We start from the raw sequence: 19,488 nt of genomic DNA, 5'->3' as shown, positions 1-19,488 counted from the left end.
GAAGGTAGCACTTCCCCTCCTCCAGTGATGGACGACTCTCGTGTATAGTGGATCTCGGATGTATTCAACATGCATCCAAGGTACTATGTTGACAGTACATTTGCCATGAGGTCAACTATTCAGTATACTAGTCATTGTAGTCTGGTATGCATATAGCAAGGTTGTCATGTCTGATGGCGTCCGATACTAGAACGGTCCTAATTGGACTAAGAAATCTTGGACCTACATCTGATTTAAAAACATTATATGTAATTTGTATAGTTGACAATCTTGGGCTTAAAACATACATTAAAAAACTTTACTCAAAACTAAATGCAAAAGAGAGTTGAAATTAGAGGGATCGAGAGGTTGAGGGAGTAGAGAGAGCTTTAAGGAGTAGGAAAGGTAGAGAGGTTAAGGAGGTAGAGATAGCATGAGGGAGTAGAGAGCTTGAGATGGCAAGAGTGCTTGAGAGAGTAGAGAGTGTGGGAAGCTCAAGTGAGTAGATACTAGAGAGGATAAACGAGATAGGGGAGGGAGAGATTTTCAGAGGGGAAGAGTTTTAGGATTTAGAGAGAGAGAGAGAGAGAGAGGGGGGGGGGGGTAAAAGAGATTCCAAATTTGAATGTGTGAATGATGAGAGAGAGGTGACTGCATTGTGTGTGGAGAGAGAGAGAGAGAGATAGAGAGAGAGAGAGAGAGAGAGTCCCTGAGATGGCTGCATTAAGTGGAAGAGAGAGACTTTGGGTGTGAGAGAGAAGAGAAGAGAGTTGTTGGAGACTAGATGGTAGAGAAGAGAGAGAGCATTTGGATGAATTAAGGCAAAAAAGGTGCAAAAAATGGGTAAAGAATAGTCATTTTCACCTCATCCTTGGCATAGTTGATTAGTGTAGTGAATCCATTAAATGCCTCTGGACGGGATCGGATGAGTTGTATGGGATAGTATGGGTTGGACAAGTCAACCCATCCGTTCGACATGGACAACCTTGGCATATAGTATGGTTTTTCTCTTGCGGCTCTGAAATTATACATGTCCATTAATTTGCATTAGTATGTATCGATATGCATCAATTTGCATCAGTGTATGATCATTAGAGATTGATTACGAGTTGCTGTTTTTTAGTGGACGATAATCAGTTCTTAGTGGTATTCAGTTGGTTTTGTGAACAACAACATGTTTTATGAATGCCATTGATAGTTTAGCCATGGTTTATGCTTAGTTTATGCTTTGCTATTGAGAAATGCATTCTATGGGTTTCTGGTAGTAGTTTTGGATTTTTTATGAGTCTTATGTTATGGTTTTGCTTGCTAAAACTTTTCAGCAAGTGTTCGGCTTTAGCGTAGTTAAATAATAGTGGCAAGTGTTGTTTATACTAAGATGCCTTTTGGAAAATTCTAGTGCAGTATGTTTTACTTTGGCATATTGCAGTTCAATCGAGGATGATTGCAAGGATCTCAAGTGGAAGATCTATGTGAAATTTTAATGCTTTGCTAAGCATTTGATTAAAAGTTAATAAAATGTACAAAGGTGACTTGCACATATGTGGTGCAAGTTAATTATTTCATCATGTAGGATCTAGGATCTTGAAATATTTGTTGGTGCCAAAGGCAAAAGTTGTAATAAGTTATGCCTGATAGGTACTAGGTGGTACCAGGTGTCAGATTTGGGCCTAGGCCAATTATTGGCTACTAATGTGAGTGGTGACATTAGAGACTAGACATTAGTTAATAAGTTAATGCTAGTCTAAGGGTCAATAATTGCTCAGGGATACTTGGGAGACAAATTGGTCTAGCCAATTTAATTAGTGATATTTGAGCATTAAAATAATTATTAAATTAATTTTTCAAAGTAAAAAATTAATTTAATAAGTTGGATAATTTAGGAAAATGAGATTCGAAGGTTGCCACTTGCTAAAACTTGCCCATGCAAGTAGGAAAAACGTTTTTGAGGCTAGGAGAGAGAAAGAGAGTCATTCCAGTCTTGTGCAAGCAGAGAGAGAGAGAGAGAGAGAGAGAGAGAGAGAGAGAGAGAGAGAGAGAGAGAGAGAGAGAGAGAGATGTGTTTGTTAACATCTACAAAAGGCCAAATTAGCCTATGAGACCAAAATGTTGCATATGAAAAGTCAAGGGATTTTGCAAGTCCCAAAAGAGCTATCATCTAACGCTATGGCTAACTAAATGGAAAATAAATAGTAAACAATACATAGCCGACGAGCATAAAATGATATGTAAGCCAGGAACAGTGTGGAACTACTCAAGAGGTACTCATCCCAAGATATCTCTCATGGATCTATCTAGCATAGAGAGGTTGAAGTAGCGAGGTATGGTTCCCTGATAACGGTGTAGTATTCTCTATTTGTAGATGATGCCTTTTGTGAGAGCATGGACTAGTTGGGCATGGGTGACATGCTCTTGTATCTCTTTGTGGTTGTGTCTAGGTGGTTCCTGATGGTGGGGCCACTAGTCGGTCCAATGAGGGCTCTATAGTGGAGGAAGTAGTTGATGCTTTGTAGAACTCTGTGAGTGTGCGTTAGTGTGTGGCTTTGTGCGTCTGCTCTTGGGTTCATAAGAGGTGCTCTATGTGGTGGCATAGCTTCAACAAGAAGAGCCCGAGGCATCGTTGATTTGGGAAATCTATCACCTTGAATAGTGGCCCAAATTCTTTTTTGAATAGATAGTGGAAGCGCCCTCTTGCATCTCATAGTACATTGGACATTTGCATAAGTAGTGCTCCTCTGTCTCTGGTTTGGGCTGACAGAGCTAGCAAATCTTATCCTCCTAGGGGAGGGAGTTTACACCATATCTACTTGTCTTGATTTTGAGCCGGTGTGAGGATGTATAAAGTTATCCAATGATACACTGTACACTGTGAGATAGGTGTATATCTATGTATCTCAAGTGAACAACAAAGCCATTGAGGGACATGTACAAAAAATGATTCCAATAGAAAGCCATCATCGTCCTAGATCCTTAGTAGGCGTTATCTATGTCTTGGCTGTGTGGTTTTGAATAATGTCCATATTGATGATGCGGTTCAGCCATAGTTGCCTCCATACGACGTACATTACTGTACGGTACATATCTGTATGTTTTTGTATGTTATTTTGGACCCATTTGGGCCACCTCGCTTGTGCGTCTTGCATTGTGCATCCCACATCCCACGTTCCTTGCACCCCCACCTTTACTCTTGCGTGTTCTGCTTGCTTGTGTGGCACTTTTTGGGGGGGTGGGAAGCCTTGGAGACCTCATCCCATCCCCTTTTCCAGCCATGCAACCCCCCCCTAGCCCTCTTTGGATTCCTTCCAGTTGGCAGCCCTCTCTTTGACTTTTGACCCCTCTTTGACTGTTTGAACTTTGACCCTTCTCTCATCTACAAAAGGTGCTCCTCTCCTCCATGCTTCCACACCAATTCAGCAAGCACTTAACCATTCTGATCTTCCTCTCTTAGATCTTGAATGGACTTGTGATTTGTCATTCTCGAATCTCATCTCCCATCCCCTCTTTCCCACACCCTATAGAAGCATTTGCCATTCTTAAATCTCATCTCCCATCCCCTCTATCCCGCACCCTATCAAAGCATTTGCCATTCTCATCTCCCATCCCCTCTCTCTCACTCTTGCTCTTTCAACTTTACCCCAATCTTTGGGCCTCTCGAGTCTCCCTCCCTTTCAACTTTCAAGACTCTAAGTTTCAAGAGTTGAGACTCAAGCGTCTCACACACACACACACACACACACACACACACACTCTCTCTCTCTCTCTCTCTCTCTCTCTCTCTCTCTTCCTCGGGCCTCTTTATCCCTCATTGGCACCATGACTTGTGAGAAGCATGAGGCTTTCAATTTGCACGCGATTCATGTGGAGAGGGACACAAAGAAGTCCAACTTTCACCATTGGACATGAAGTATTGCGGGAAGCGCTATACAGGTGGTGCAACTCGGCTTCTTCAACATCTTTCCAAGAGGGGGGGGCAAGTTGCTCCATGCCAGGAGATCCCTCAAAATATCGTGGAGGAGATTCTTGCGAAGATGAGAGGGGGATCCACAAGAGGAGGAGGAAGTGGCTTATCGGCACTAACTCTTATGCCTACTAACAAGGAAGCGTCAAATGTGGGCGTATCTTCAACAAATGTGAGAGAGGCCTCTACCATTGGTGGTGGGGGCTCCACATCCGCATCCGGCTCCGGTAAAAGACATAGAGTGAAGGCTCATGTGGTGCTGGAGAGACAATCCTCTCTCTCTCAAGCTCACGGTTATGTGCATGGATCGGTTACCTTTCTTAGAGAAAGGCAACGATCTGCGGACATTGAAATTGCATGCATGGTGATTGAGTGCAATCTTGTATTCAATGTCCTAAAGTAAGAGCCATGGAAGAAGATGGTAAAAGCCATTGCCAATGTGGGTCCATGTGAAGGATGGACTGGTGTTATATACAATGGCATGAGGACGAAAAATATTGATAAAGAGAAGGAGAGGATTGATAGAGCCCTTGATCCTATTTGGGCCGCATGGATAAAATATGGTTGCTCCATTCTCACCGACGGATGGAGTGATTGTAAGAAACAGAGTATCATCCATATACTTGTCTCATGTCCACTTGGCACGCACTTTTTGCGGGCCGTAGATACTGGCAAGAGGGGGAGGAAAACAATGGGTGCATTCATCTACCGCCACATTTGACAAGCTATCATTGAGGTATACATTGCCTTTTAAATTTGTTTCACTTTCTTTCATTATGATAATTGATTTATGCATAACTATCTATCTCTCTATTCTAATTTCTCTCTAGTATCTATCTTGATTCTCTCTTTCCTCTCGGGCCATAAGGCCCCCAACCCCCATCTCTCTTCATTTTTGAATCTTGAAAGTTGAAAGTTGAAACTTGAAAGGCTCAACTTTCTCTTTCTCTCTCTAACCTCCAAGTATTGTTAATATACTTGTAATTTGTAAATTGTGGTTGTAGGTGGGCTCCTCAAATGTGGTGCAAGTTGTTATCGACAATGCATTGAATTGTCGGCACATGGGCCGTTTGCTTGAGGCCGAGTTTCCTACGATTGTGTGGACTCTATATGCAAGTCATTGTTTGGACTTGCTCATGGAGGACATTGAGAAGCTCAAGTGGATGAAGAGGGTGGTCCGCAAAGCTACATCAATTGTCACATTCTTTACGGTAAAGGTAAAGGTGCTTGTGATGTATCGTGAGCATAGCACAGTGGAGTTGAAGAAGCCTTCTTCAACTCGCTTTGCTTATATGTGGTTATTGCTATAGCGTCTTTATGAGGTGTGGTCCACGACAGTGGTGTCCACTCTATGGAATGAGTGGGATGTGCATGAGATAGAGGAGGCCAAAGTCATGTAGCGCTTGTGCCTTAACGAACAGTTTTGGCAAAAAGTCCGTGCCGTTGCCATTGTTGTGACTCCCTTTTATAGGGTGTTATGTATGAGTGATTGTGAGGGGTCCACCATAGGTCTTCTCGTTCACTTCTTTAGAGCGACATTGATGGAGGCACGTGCTTGTACAGTGATTACAAAGACACAACATGCACATGTTTTAGAGATAGCAAAGAGGAGATGGGTATGGATGTATAAGCCCATCCATGGTTTTGCTACATTGGTACATCTGGCCTACAAGTCCCCGACGGTCATGGATGATGGAGAGTTCCGTTCGGACTAGCTTGCTTATTTGACTCTTGTGGTCCCTGTGGATGACCACAATGCAGTGCTGGGGGAGCTAGGATGCTATGCAAATCAGAGAGGGCATGTGGCTTTTGCTTCTCCCACTTGTTGGAGGAGAGAGTAACTTGTGAAGCCTTTATTTTGGTGGCAAAACTTTGGATATGCATTGGAGATCCTTCAGCCCTTAGCTATGAGGATCCTTGCCCAAGATTGCTCTTCGGGTGCATGTGAGAGAAACTGGAGTGCCTATTCTCTCATTCACACAAAGATTCGCATTCGGCTTAGTACATGACAGTTAGAGCGGCTAGTCTGTTGCCGCACTAACTTACGCATGATGAGGGCTATGATGAGCATGGGTAATCTGAAGCAGGTAAAGCTTAAAGACTTAATCATAACATTTAAAATTTGTTGTTTTAAACTTTGAACTTTGAAGTTTATACTTTACAATTTAGACTTTAGCATTTACAATGATCAATCTTACGTGCATTACTGCATTGTGTAGGTGAATGTTAATACATTCAAGTTGACGGGCGATACTCTTTTGAGTATTCTTTAGGAGGTGGACGAGGAGGAGGAGATGATTTTTGCAGAGCTCTATAGAGAGCTTATAGCAGCAGATACTCATGACACTCATAGTCAGTGTGCTCGTAGGCGAGGAGTTCGAGTAGGTGGTAGTAGGGGCATGGTCATTCGACGCCCTCCATCATCGAAGAGGGGTGAGTGGCTCGTAGACATATGTAAGGCGGGGCTCTAGTAGCTCACATCTTGTGCCTCCTGATGACATTCCCCCCTTGTCTACACAGCCGCCACCTAGGGAGCCATCATTTGATGATGATGGTAACCTCATCAGTGAGAATGAGTACGAGTGTGTCTCATCATCCGATGTCGGGGAGTCATCTTCAGACTCTCCTAATGAGCACTCAGATGGTTCCGTCATTCTGATGATGATGATGATAGTGATGCTTCATCATAGATTCAGAGGTCTCTCTTTTTTTTGTATCAGATATACTAGACTGTAGTTGTATTGCATGTTTTGTGTAGCCCATGCGACCACGATGGTCACCCTCATGTATTCATCTTATTAATATCATACCGTATCTTATAAAATCACCGTATCTTATAAAATCATAAAGTATCATTTAGCACCATATTTTATCGTACCTTACCGTACCGTACCTGACAACAATGGGTTCAACTTCTCTCGGCTGAGCTCCAAGTGAGGGCAGTCCAAGTCGTACTATAGTGGTGGGAGGTGATTGATTATGTAATTCGTAGTCATAGCCATGCCTTTGTCTGAGCATACGAGCACTCAGTATCCCCTTGTAATGCTAGATGTCTAGATGATTCTAGTGCAAGCTAGGAGTATCTTTGTGCCGGCAAGGTCCAAAGCCTATGTAGAAAAGTCATTGTCTGAAAGAGGGCCTGTCACTGTGGGTGGTGCTCCCATCTTTGCTTTGATAATCTCATCTGGTACAAAGGGCTTACTCCAAATCGTCCGTGAATCATAAGTACTAGGGGTCTCTCTATCTACTCCCGCCCCTCTTATATCTTGCTCCCCATGGGTATTGGCCGACCTTGTGTGGCTCTCCTTGTGTGGTAGAGTTTTGATCCCCATATGGGACCCCATATAGAAGTGTTGGTGTGACCAAGCTATCGAAGAGCCAGAGCTTCATTCGAGATTTCTGAGATTGTATGCATGTGCATTGGCTCTCCATCGACCCTAGAGCCACATAGCCTCGTGTCAATCTATTCTCTGTTGCTCTCCTCAAAGTGAATCTTGGCCCTAACAATATAATCCCCAAGTAAACATATCTTTGGACCACCTCCACTATTTGTTCTCTATATGTGAAATGGGGTATTGATCGCAGAATCCATTGGGAAGAAGTGTCAAATACCATAACCTTGGTTTTTCCAAGGTTCATTATGAGATCCCTATCTTGACCGAAGGCATGTAGTGCATCCAAGTGGTGGTGCAATCCCTTTGGTGTGCTAGAGATGAGGAGTATGTCATCGATATACAGTAGTATGGGTATCAATGCCCCCTCCCAAAAGGCCAGCTCCCTTCCCTCCAAGTCCATCAATGTAGTTTGATATCTCATCAATATAAAGGCCGCATAGAGCAGGTGAGAGTGGGCATTCATGTCTCATGCCAATGGTGTTGGTGATCTCCTCCGATATCCAATCTGGTGCTCATATCCGTCCTATAATAGATGCGTACAATGCTAGAACCGTCCATCTCATCTCCATCAAAACTTCCAATTCCTGCAGTCTTTGGATGAGCCTAGCACATGGTATTGTGTTAAAGGCCTTACAAAAATCCACAAAGCAACAATATATCCACCTCCCCTATGCCCTGCTCTCCTCGATGATGGCTTGAAGTGTGAGGATATGATCAAGAGTGGAGTAGCCCCTCCTAAACCTTGCTTGTCCACATGCCCAATGTTGGTGCTTCTCTACCCATTTGCTCAGCTTATGCTTTAGTATCGATCCATAAAACTTGACTTGCATGTGGCCAACCATGACCATCCTATAGTTCGTAGGAACCATGGGGTCTCCAGCTTTCAAGATTGGTACTATAATATTAGCTGACCAACTAGTAGGGAAGCCTTCACACAGGGCCTTGTCGAACAGGAGGGCTAGAAGGGGTGCTAGGATATCTTTGGTATGTGATAGGTGCTTTGCTACTAGTCCATTATGATCCTAGGCCTGGCCATTTTGGAGTTTGTTGATGGTGTTGTGAATTCTCGCTGTGCTGAAAAAGGTAGATGACGTGGGTCTTTCCTTTGGTGATTAGGTCAATGGGGGCTGCCCATGTACTTGATATAGTGAGGTAGCATATGCATGCCATGTGTTTGGGAAGGTGATGGGTGTATGGGCTTGGGGCTTCTGAAATGCCTTCCATGCCTCCTTGCTATTGTGTCCCAAGAATAGCTAGTAAAACTTGTGCTCCAATCTGGATAGAAATGCCATATTTTTCCGCTGCACTAGGTGGGAAAAGATCGAGCATGTCTGGCTGTGTGTGCAGGTCTCTCATGCTTCATTTTGCTAGAGATGAAGATAGGTTTCTGTGCACTCCTCGGCATACCAGTTATTTTGTGGGATGTTCTTGCTTGGAGGGGTGGAATGGGTGTGTGTGTGGGGAAAATGTATGGCAGTTGAGGTGTGAAGTGCTCTCGTAAGTTGTGTTGTAAAATCCTCTAGGGATATGCAGGGATCCATCTCTTGCAAGCCCTAATAGAGATGATCCGATTAAGCACTTGTTGTCAATCTAGTGAAGTGGTATGTGGGGAATCTCGAGTTGCTACTCATTGGAGGAATCACATTATGTCTGCAAGTGATGGTAAACTATAGGTACGCATGGTGGGCTACCAATGCTAGTGGATGAGGGGACACTCTGAAAGATTGTATGTTGGGGATGAGGGATAAGGTCCCTAGAAGATAGTCCATTGAGCTTGCTCCTAGTCTTTGTAAGGATCCTCCAGAGGGCACTTCTCTTGTATGTCTAGATGCGTGCTTAGGTGGAAAGCATATGAGAGCGTCCGATCTAGGCCATCATCCAAGCTATTAAGGATGGCTAATCCATGTGCATCTCCCAAGGCTAGGAGGTGGTCACCATAGTTTGTGCACTTAGCTCAGTCCTGTGATGTTTGGCGGAGCCCCATCTCCTTTGGTGCTCTCTCTTTATATATGAGGTTCTTACTCTTGAAGAAGGGAACCTCTCTCTATGTTGTGCGGGCATTAATGTCCCCAGCCAACAGAACATCTCCAACACTTCAATAGTGCATAATATCCTCATATAATGATAGATATGGTGACTCTTCCCCCTACGGTCCATATGGAGAATTTGCTAGAGCAAAGTAGCACATTGCTAGGTATATATCATGAGGGTGATCTGTATGTATCCGGATCCACATGAAGTGGGCCTTGTCTCTCCGTATGACGTGTACTGTATGCTATAGCTCTTCCTTGTACAACATAGCTACTCCTCTAGACTCTCTGGTTTCCCCCTCGTGATTAGGCTCTAGGGCAAAATGCCTTCTCCAATCTATAGCCTCTCATCTATGGCAAGTGCGTGTGTGGACTTTGGTGTGGTGTTGTATATAGGATGATATTCTTGTGAGTGAAGGTCTCTCGGAATAGTCCTTCATCTGTCCTCATGGCTCCATTATAGTTCTACGCTATGAACTTCAAGTGTGTTAATTTCCAGCCAGTAGGAGACCCCCCAGGAGTTAGTGACATGCCTAGAAGAGACTACAGTAGTAGGTGATAAGGGTTTGAGGACTGTTTTAGCTAGGCAACATCATATTCAAGGTATTCCATAAGTGGAGACAACTTTCATGGCTGTCTAGATAGGGCAGTAGCTGATTTCTTCCTTTTTTGTGATGGAAGTTTGAATTTTCTCTCTCTTCAACATTCTCTCTCATCCTTCAGTCATCTCTCAGTTATCTTAGCAAAATCCAGCCTTTCGAGTCATTAGAGGTGGAGGTTTTGATTAATCTATGCTCTAAACACTAATTTACAGCGGAAATAAGGGTTTGACAGTTGCATTGGGATGCATGCTCAAAATTGAGAGCCTAGGAGTTGAATTCCAACAGTTGAAATTGAAGAATTTTAGGGAGATTCAAGAGGTGAGCTAGTCAATATCAAAATTTGGGCTAAATTTTATTGCAAGGAATGGGATGAAGACCAATCCTCGAGCAAACCAAGGGGCAAATCGGTTTGAAGGCTTGTTGGGCATATATGACAACAAGAGGCACTTGGATTGGAGGAGATTAGTGAATTTCAGATGTACTCCATCCATTTGCAATTGAAGATAAAGATATACTGCAAGGGGCACCAATATTGGGGTTCGGAGAATCCGACAAATAATGAAGTGGCATCTTGGACGGCGGTCTGGATTCAAGTAGGCACTGGCAGCATAGTTACTTGGAGTTTTGGAAATGGCGAAACGGAAACGGTGGGGAAACGGTGGAAATGGAGTTTCGTCTCTAGGAAGAAACGGGAAAACGGGGATACAAGGAAATATGTAACCCCGATTTAAGATATAATATAGATAATAGATGACAATAAGCCACACTTGTCACTTGATCGAGAAATACTTGACATACATGATTAACATACAATTGATTATTGACATTGAAATTTGATACTATCATACTAGGTCGGAGGTTCTAAATCCTAACTTCTATAACCTGTTACCTATAGCTTGTACCAATTTCCAAAATCGAAAGATACATCAGGATTCATACAATATACTTGAACTTTGAATTAGCAAGTGCCAAGCACACTCTAAAGATATTCATAGATCACACTTTAAAGATTAGATCATTACAATTTACATGTAACATGATAATAGATATACATGAATCACAAAAACACTTGGAGGCTGGATCATATTCATGAATCATGACAAAAAGATACAAGAGTATAAAAGATAAGTTGATAACTAATGATCCATAAAACACCACGGGTGACGGTCCACTGAGTCCTCAGTCAATGACCATAAACATAAATGGTAAGACACAGTCACACAAGAGAGCATCAGGCTGCAGCGTGAGATAGTCATAGCTTTACGAATTAGAATCACGATTCACAGGCTACAACCTACAACCACACATAAATTTGAGAGAGAGAGAGAGAGAGAGAGAGAGAGAGAGAGAGAGAGAGAGAGTTGCCATGACTTGTGTAACTTTTTCATGGCTTAGTACTGGGATTTTACACACGTTGGCTTAGAGCCCTCATGTATCTCGTAATCATGTAAACTTGTACCTTTTTTTTCGTAATTAATACAATTACCTTTTACGAAAAAAAAGAGAGAGAGAATGTGTGTGTGTGTGTGTGCGTGGCTCTGGAGTCCTCAGTCGACAAAGGAGCAAGCCCGACAAAGTGACGAGAAGAAACGTAGGTAGGTGAAAAGTTGATTGGAATGTGGGAGTCTGGGGGCGCTCACGTTCGGGCCAAAGTTTTGCCCCAAATCGCAGTATGCAGAAATGCTGTTTCTTGGGCGTTTCCGTTTCTAGAAACGTTGTGGCGTTTCTAAAATGCCAGAAACGGCGTTTCGTGTAACTATGACTGGCAGGAGGTATAAATTGACAAATAAATATATGAAAAGGGCCTAAAATAGGAGAAATGCACACTAAAATGCCAGAGCTCTCATGTCTTCATCAAACTCGGATATGAGCTCACAACTAGGAGATGAGTGATTGACATGACTAAAATAGGCAGGCTAATAGTATCAATATTAGATTGACTTGAGAAGCAAAACTGAAAGAAGGAAAGCTGTAAGAAATATTTAATTTTTTCTTATAACCTTCTCTACGTGTGTTAGTAATGAGCATATAGAAATCAATTCTCTTTAGGACTTATCCCATAGTCAACAAACTGAAATTTGTCTTCTTTAGAATGCGTTCCAAAAGCTTGCATTAAAGTAGGAGCAAAGGAAGAACAAACAGAACTAGAAACTTGTATACTTGCATTGGAGTAGATAAATTAGGTTGAAAGAATGGAATATACTTGATGTTTCTTTCTCAACTAGGGGGACTCATCCGAGATGAAGGCTCTGATGATGATCCTTTAATATCTTCAGACTTATGGGCATCATCTAAAGGGAAAGAGTCATTTACATTTAATGGCTTGCTGGGCTCAATGCATAAGAATCCAGTCATAATCAACCTGAGAGATCTCGAATGGTTTGTAAGAACCATGATAGCTAGATGTTTCTCTGCCATTTTGAAGTACAAAGTGTGAACATACCTTTATTAGGAAACTCAAACCACACTAGACAAAGACATGTTTTTGCTCCCAAATCCTTTCAATTAGGACACCTTTGCATAAAATGGTTCCTAACTTTCCAACCATAATTTCGATCACTGAACTTTTGTAGCTCCAGTTCCAAGCTACCACTCTTAGAGATATCAAAGTGAAATTCCCAAATATTCAGCCCTAGAAACCTCTGCATAATCTGCAAGCTGGCATTTTTGCATGTGAATTTCTTCTGCAAACATCAAACTTCTAAAGCGTACATTTCCACATACTTGCTCGATTCGACACCAAACTTGATAGGGCTATTTGTTAGGTATCAAAGCACACTTAGAACATGCTGTACACTGCCAGAGACTCCCCCATTAAAACCAGATTTCAGAATTCTAAAGTTGCTCATGTGTTTGCTAGTTGTGCCACTAGGAGGTTGAGTTTGAGGAGCACCTTATTTGCTAGTGTACCATAGATTATGAGATCAAAGGGAGATTTCATTGTGTTTTTTGAGATGACTTTAAGCCTCGAAATAGGGTGGAGTATGAGGATCAGAGATACTTGGGGCTGGCTTTATTGGAGCTTTGGACATAGAGGATTGCTTTAGGACTATGAGGGCAAAGGTAGAGCCAATGAGCCAAAGAGTCCTTATAGATTTCTTTAGTGCTAGCTAGACATCATCCACGATTTAGAGGGATCTCAATAGATCAAGCAATTGCAATTTGTAGAGCATCTCCTTTTAGTGGACTTGCCATCTTGGATTGTCCCACGATAGGTATCTTTGCCTTGAGGAGAGTACAACGTTTCTACTGATTTGTATTGTTCAGATGATCCTACAGGTCAGGTACACGCTCATTGAGAGATTATTTTGTACACAATAGTAGTCTACACTTGCAATCCTTGTGATTTCAAGCATAAGTATATTTAGTTGTTTTCATTTTGGTGGTTGTTCTTGTGTCAAGACAATAGGGTTAGATGTGCTCATTACTTCATCTCATAGGCCATTTTGGCCTTTTAAAGATGCAAATACATATTTCTTTCTTCTCCTCCTCCTCCTCTCTCTCTCTCTCTCTCACACACACACACACACACACGAGTGCATCAAAATGAGAAATTGTCTTATTTGCAGTAACAAAATAATACCTCTCTTATAGAATCTTTGGCTGTCTTTACCATGGAGACCTTTGTTTCCTATCAATTGAGCCTTTATATGCCATGCATCTGAAAAAGGCTGATTTTGTCTCATAGGCCAAAATCGACGTATTAGAAAAATCAATAAACAACAACAATCTGTGTCTCTAACATCAGGCAACATATGATCACTTGATTTGGGAGAGTGTGTTTGTGAAAACTGAGCTTGGAGTATTGTACTAGGGATAAGCCAATGAGAGCAGCTGACCATGCATCCAGTCATGCAATTGTGGCAGCAGACTTGAATGCAGTGCCACCTAAACTTGTGCAGACTTGAAAAGGCCAAAACACATGGTTTCTGAGAAGGCTAGCAGGAGGGGATGATGATAGGAAGACTTGCAGAGGAGACTGGAGCATGGGAGACTAAATTTAATACTGGGAGACGTGGGCTGAAGTTGGGGATTAAGAAATGAAATATATCAAATAACTAATTTCAAAGATTCTGTCTTTCTTTGTACAGACTAATTTTAGGGGTGGTTACACACCATGCACAAAAAATTGGTTGTGGGGTTGGCTGGGGGCTTCAAACATACAACAGCAATCTACTCTTTCTATCATCAAAAGTTGATTGGCCTAGTGGTTAGAGTGGGCCTTTGATAACAAAGAGGTTAAAGGTTGTGCAGGAAAAACAAACAACTTTTTAAAAATGGGGTCTGGGCACTGACTCTCGAGTTGGGCAGCCAAGTCCTGCTGCCCAAAAATGTCCAACAGCAGCATGTTGCAGTGCAGATTGTATTTTGACATGTGGCATTGATGTGCGATGGTGCTTGTACACTTTTTTTGCATGTAACCACTGTAAGTTTGAGGAATCCCCCCAATGAATAATGAGGGCTCTTGTCTTACTAATGGACACAACCTGTACATGTATAAAAATGTAGTTTTCGGTTTTAGTGCAACTCTTTAAATGCATTATAGCAGGATTTTATTGTTACGAGGTAAATAGTAACATTTCTTGAAGATTTTTGGGTGCTCCTTTTAGTGGGTTTCTTTAAAATGAAATTCAAATCTATGCTCATTATTGACTTTTCCAGGTTCAAGGGCAGCCCTACTAAAAGAAGGCGATGAGGAAGAGGCTAAAGAGGGTTCAGATCCAAGGCCTGTTACTTATGTGTACTCATTCTTCCACATAATATTTGCCCTTGCAAGTATGTACTCAGGGATGCTGTTGACAGGATGGACAACTGCGAGCTCCCAATCTGAACAACTGGTGGATGTAGGGTGGCCATCAGTCTGGGTGCGTATGTGCACACAGTGGTTGACTGCAGGGCTCTTTATTTGGTCGTTGGTAGCTCCGATTGCTTTCCCTGACCGTGAATTTTACTGAGAAAAATAATATTCCTAGAAGCCTCATCCATGTAGATATGTGTCCCAATGTGTATATTGGATTCAGTCACTCAGACTAGAAAATACACAGGAGCTCCTGTTAACTTGTATGCTAGCTCCCTCTGAACTAATGTGCTAGCTCCATGTGAAATTATATGCTAGCTCCCTGTGAACTTATATGATGGCTCTAACTGGGCAGATTCTAATCTTTGCCTGATAATGCCAATTTGTACAACACTAATATGAGGCATACTCCAGATGATGTATTGTGTAGAGTACCAAGTACAAAACATGTGTATTTTGTTTAATTTATTTATACATTTAAAGTTGACAGTAACCCAAAGCTCATGCACCAGCCAAATTATGAAAGTAATCCAAAACTCATACACCAGTCAAATGATGAGAGAAGGAATTGTGTTTGTAACAGGGCAGCCTTGTGAGTGCAGTAAATTTATGGGTTAGCTGAGCAGAACAGCACATCAAAATAGCAGCACTCCATGAGTTGTGGGGCCAAGGTACTAATCCAAATTCAAACAGAATCTATAACAAATTCTCACGTTAAAGCCCAACCGAACAACCCAATCAACTAATATGAAAAAATCAGCTCACTTTGCATGCCTTACTTCTACATGCTTCGTTTCTGCTTGGAAGTAATGAAGGATACCTTACAATTTCTAGTTAGTCTTAAATTATTCCTCATACCAAAATTTGCTTTTAAGAACTTGTCATACCTCACGCAGACGCCCCTATATGCACAGACAGGCATGCACATACAGTGAACTGCTCCATTTGAAGACCTAAAAAGGATTTTCAAATGCAAACAAAAATACATTGGTGAAGAAGAAAGAAGGCGAGTATACTATTAGAGCATGAGTAAATATTTAAGACTTCTAGGAAAAAACTCAGGTTGAACTTGAAAAAAGATCCTTATAATTCATAAAGAGTCCGATAGCTAGCGTATGCTATCAATGGAATTGATAAGATAGCTAGAGAAATGTCCAATGGATGGATTATAATTCAGAATGGAGGCTACTTAAGAATGGTGTAAAACAAGAGATGGCCCCCTGTAAACAAGAGATGTATTTGTAGGCTAACGAGTATTCCTCATAGAGCATGTATACCTTACTAGGTGGCTTCTCATAAGTTTGCAGTATGAGGTGCATCATGACTTGTGAATTGATTAAGACTGTGACTCAGAATGTAAGTATTCATCTCTAATAGAACTGTAGCTTGATAAATATGCCTTATGAACATCATACAGTAGGAAATACAAGGTGTTGGCCATCAACCGTTAAGTGGTTCATCACTCCGACAGTGATCAACCGAGGAGCATGTTGCAATCAGACATACAAAGATGGGAGATAGACAGAGCAGCTATATATATGTATGTTAGATGATACAAACAAGAAGCAATCTCCAAGCATACAAGTGACCACACGGCATTGTGCCGCCTGCTCTTTTGCCCATATTCGTTTTCCTCTTTTTACTGTGATGTGAAATTTTTGGAGTCCAGATAATTAACCTTCTTGAAATTTCTGGAGTCTGGATGACTCCTGGCTGCATTGTCTTGCTGGACAAGGCACATGTTCCTGCTGATCAGGCGTCTTTGGCCTGCTTACCAGGTTTTCCCATATCTGTGTGGTTCAGCCTCCCTGGTTTGCTTTCAGATATGGCAGCTTACTTTTGTTGCCCTGTCTCTCTACTTCTATGAGAAGTCTAGTTTATGGTTACACTTAAGTGTGAGAGTGTATGTCACCTACTTTAGACCTGATAAAACATTCTTCCAACCACACTAAATACCACAAGGAGCTTGTCCGATGGTCTACTTGGTGTGCCCTAAGGAGAACTAAAATCCATTGGGATTAGATGTGATAACTTGGTGATGTTTGTGGTAGTTCCATTCTTATAAATCTCATGCCTGCATTTCACGGAGTTTAGTGACATGCTATATTCCTTGCAACTGTCAAAGAATCAAAATACTACTTCCCAATTGGAGTTTACACATAGGTGGTCATCTGCAAAGGCATCAAGGAATTTTCGTTACATGTATGTGAAGGGCATGCACATTAGGTGCTTAAAGGTAGCAAACACCTCCTATACAATAGCAAAGGTGACTTTGTGTCTATTATCCTAGTGGACTTGTAGTTGATTGTACCCTAAAAATGTATTTAGGAATTTACATACTTAGCTTGCTACATGCTCTAATGTGTGTCCATTGTATAGTAAAGAATAGATGATATCTAGTCCGCATGCTCAACCTTGTAATCAAACCTTGTGTTTAGCAACTTATTTACTTCCTCCCTTGTGGCATGTTTTGTGGTTTTGGCATTTGGGATGATGGAAAAGATGTGAGTAATTGCACTAGGGGGAATTCCCTTGAGATCTAAGTAGTTCCATGCAAACATGTCATAAGATTCCTTCATGAGAACCACTAGGTGTGCTTCCTTGTCCTTCATGAGATCCTTGGCAACATAGGTAGGTTGGGCAATTCTTCTTCCTCTATGAATTTCACCTTTCACCTTTTGAGGATCTTCAATTGCTTCATTAGTTGTAGGCTCTCATTTCACTCCTAATATGACCATCACTTTTTTATACCTTATGAAGCATGTAGCTTGAGGTTTTGTTTGTTGTTTGCTTTCATGAGGCCCTTCTTGTCTCTTAGCATTAGTGTCACCCTATGGCCGTGGGTAGCCAATATGTAGTTGTCTTAGAAGAACTTGATCATGAAGTCCTCCACTACCTCCTAAAGGCAGCCTAAAGCCAAAGCTTACCAACAAAAGTCCATGTTATTTTGCTCACAAATCTCATTCACCATGCTTATAAATGACACCTCCAAAATGTCTGGGTTGTATTGGCTCTAAATGTTAGGGGAGATTTGGGGTCACCTTTTGGCCTTGTATAAAATTGAGAGAGAAAGTGTGATGTAATTATAAAAAATATTATTGGAAAAAAAATCACAATCTCAGAAAATGTTTTCCCTTTTGTACCTCAATATATTTGTTGTGATCATTCATTGATGACGAACCTCGAAGGCGTTGTATGCAGTTGTCACCTTCAATGTCTTGCCGCCACTTAAAAACTTTCCTTCAAGCTTTAATGGCTCTCTAAATATTTCCTCTTCTTTTTCAAAATTTTGTTTCAGAAGACTATAAACCACATCAATTGCAAGCTTGGATCACTTCTTGGTAATGCAATTGCAAGTGCAGATAACCATAAACATCCATACCACCTCCATATTGACGTAGATAATGAGTGTGCACATGTTTGCAAAAGAAACAAGATGTTTAGTAAAATATTGAGTGCATTGGAAGCAATGAGATCAAAGGGTAGAAAGAATATCAATTTATGGACTGATGGCAAGTTGTGTATTGTGGATGTTATGACAAGAAGTACCCCTCCATTCTCTTTGTATTCCTCATTGCTAAGGTTTATTGGAGATTGTACTTAAGGGCTTCTAGCTTATACTCAAAATTTAGTGGGCCATTTAAACATTTTGAAGCTAGAGAATCAATACACTCTCTCTTACAAGTGGAGGTTGCAAGAGAAGAATAATAGTAATATGGTAACAGTTAGTCACTCACCCTAAACTAATGGTATTCTTCTATCGTGTTTTGGGAGCATCAAGTCCAAAGCAAGTGCCCATTCTATGAATGGATTATGAATCCATACTCATACGTGTATGGTTGTTTTTGTTGTAACCGATATGACCATTCTCCATCCGAGCAAAGCAACAAGGAACATGGAGAGAGCATTGCAAGCCTACAATAGCATCATTCCTTCCAAAGCTATAGAGAACATGTTTTTCGAGAAGAGATTTAGGAAAGCTAAGGAACAATGCATTGATAAGTTCATGCAAAGGTCTTGCTTAGATAAAGAGGACATCTAGAACACCCTGAATGAAATGGAGATTAGGAGACAAAGCTACACTTAGCTCTTCAAAGTTATGTAAGAGACATTAAAGAAGAAACGGGTGAAGGGGTCTTTGCTTCCAAGCCATCCTCAATTCAACAAACAAGATGCAACATCAACCAAAGAGTATTAGAAGTCCTTGGTGAGCCCTTTAAAATCATAGATAACTATCCTGGAAAGAAGAGAGTGGTAAGATATGACAATTGTAACAATATATTCTTTGACTTGAGGACTTTGCAAAGAGCTATGATCAAGTTTTACAAGCTAGAGCATACAATAGCAAATGATGTTGCCATTTTTGTCATCAAGATGGATGAAATTGTGATAGTAAAGGATAAGAAGATGGAGAGAGTTTCCATTACCTTGATGAATCAGGCTTTTCAGCTAGGTAGCAAAGGTGATGAAGGCACTAAGGGCTCAATGTAATTTAGTAATTATAGCAAGAAATTTGGTAGATAGGAGCATTTTAGATTGACATGGAAGATTTTAACATGTTGCATTGGGTGTTTGAATGACGAACTTCTATATTGGAGGCGAGAAGCACTCAACAAGTAGGGGAAGCACTAAAAGTGTTGAAGGGCTTGTACAATATAAACTAGAGTGGCACATAGCCACAGATTTAAAAGACACTAAAGTGCATGTATAACATGTTAAGAGGTAC

General features: G+C 41.4%; 1 protein-coding gene across 1 annotated transcript in view; it reads left to right on the top strand.

Moving 5' to 3' along the window:
* LOC148037419 (uncharacterized) overlaps positions 1-15,255 on the top strand; it is a 37,265-nt gene extending 22,010 nt beyond the window's left edge. Inside the window, exon 6 of the mRNA XM_087676337.1 lies at positions 14,627-15,255. Coding sequence (XP_087532463.1) covers positions 14,627-14,919 — 293 coding nt within the window. The 3' untranslated portion in view covers positions 14,920-15,255. The remainder of the gene's footprint in view (positions 1-14,626) is intronic.
* Positions 15,256-19,488: the final 4,233 nt, after the last annotated feature.

This window comes from Lygodium microphyllum, chromosome 4 (assembly GCF_053477565.2).
Source record: "Lygodium microphyllum isolate KBCC chromosome 4, Lygodium_microphyllum_v1.1.10, whole genome shotgun sequence".
In the NCBI taxonomy this organism is placed as follows: domain Eukaryota; kingdom Viridiplantae; phylum Streptophyta; class Polypodiopsida; order Schizaeales; family Lygodiaceae; genus Lygodium; species Lygodium microphyllum.
This window is presented reverse-complemented; position numbering and strand designations above follow the sequence as displayed.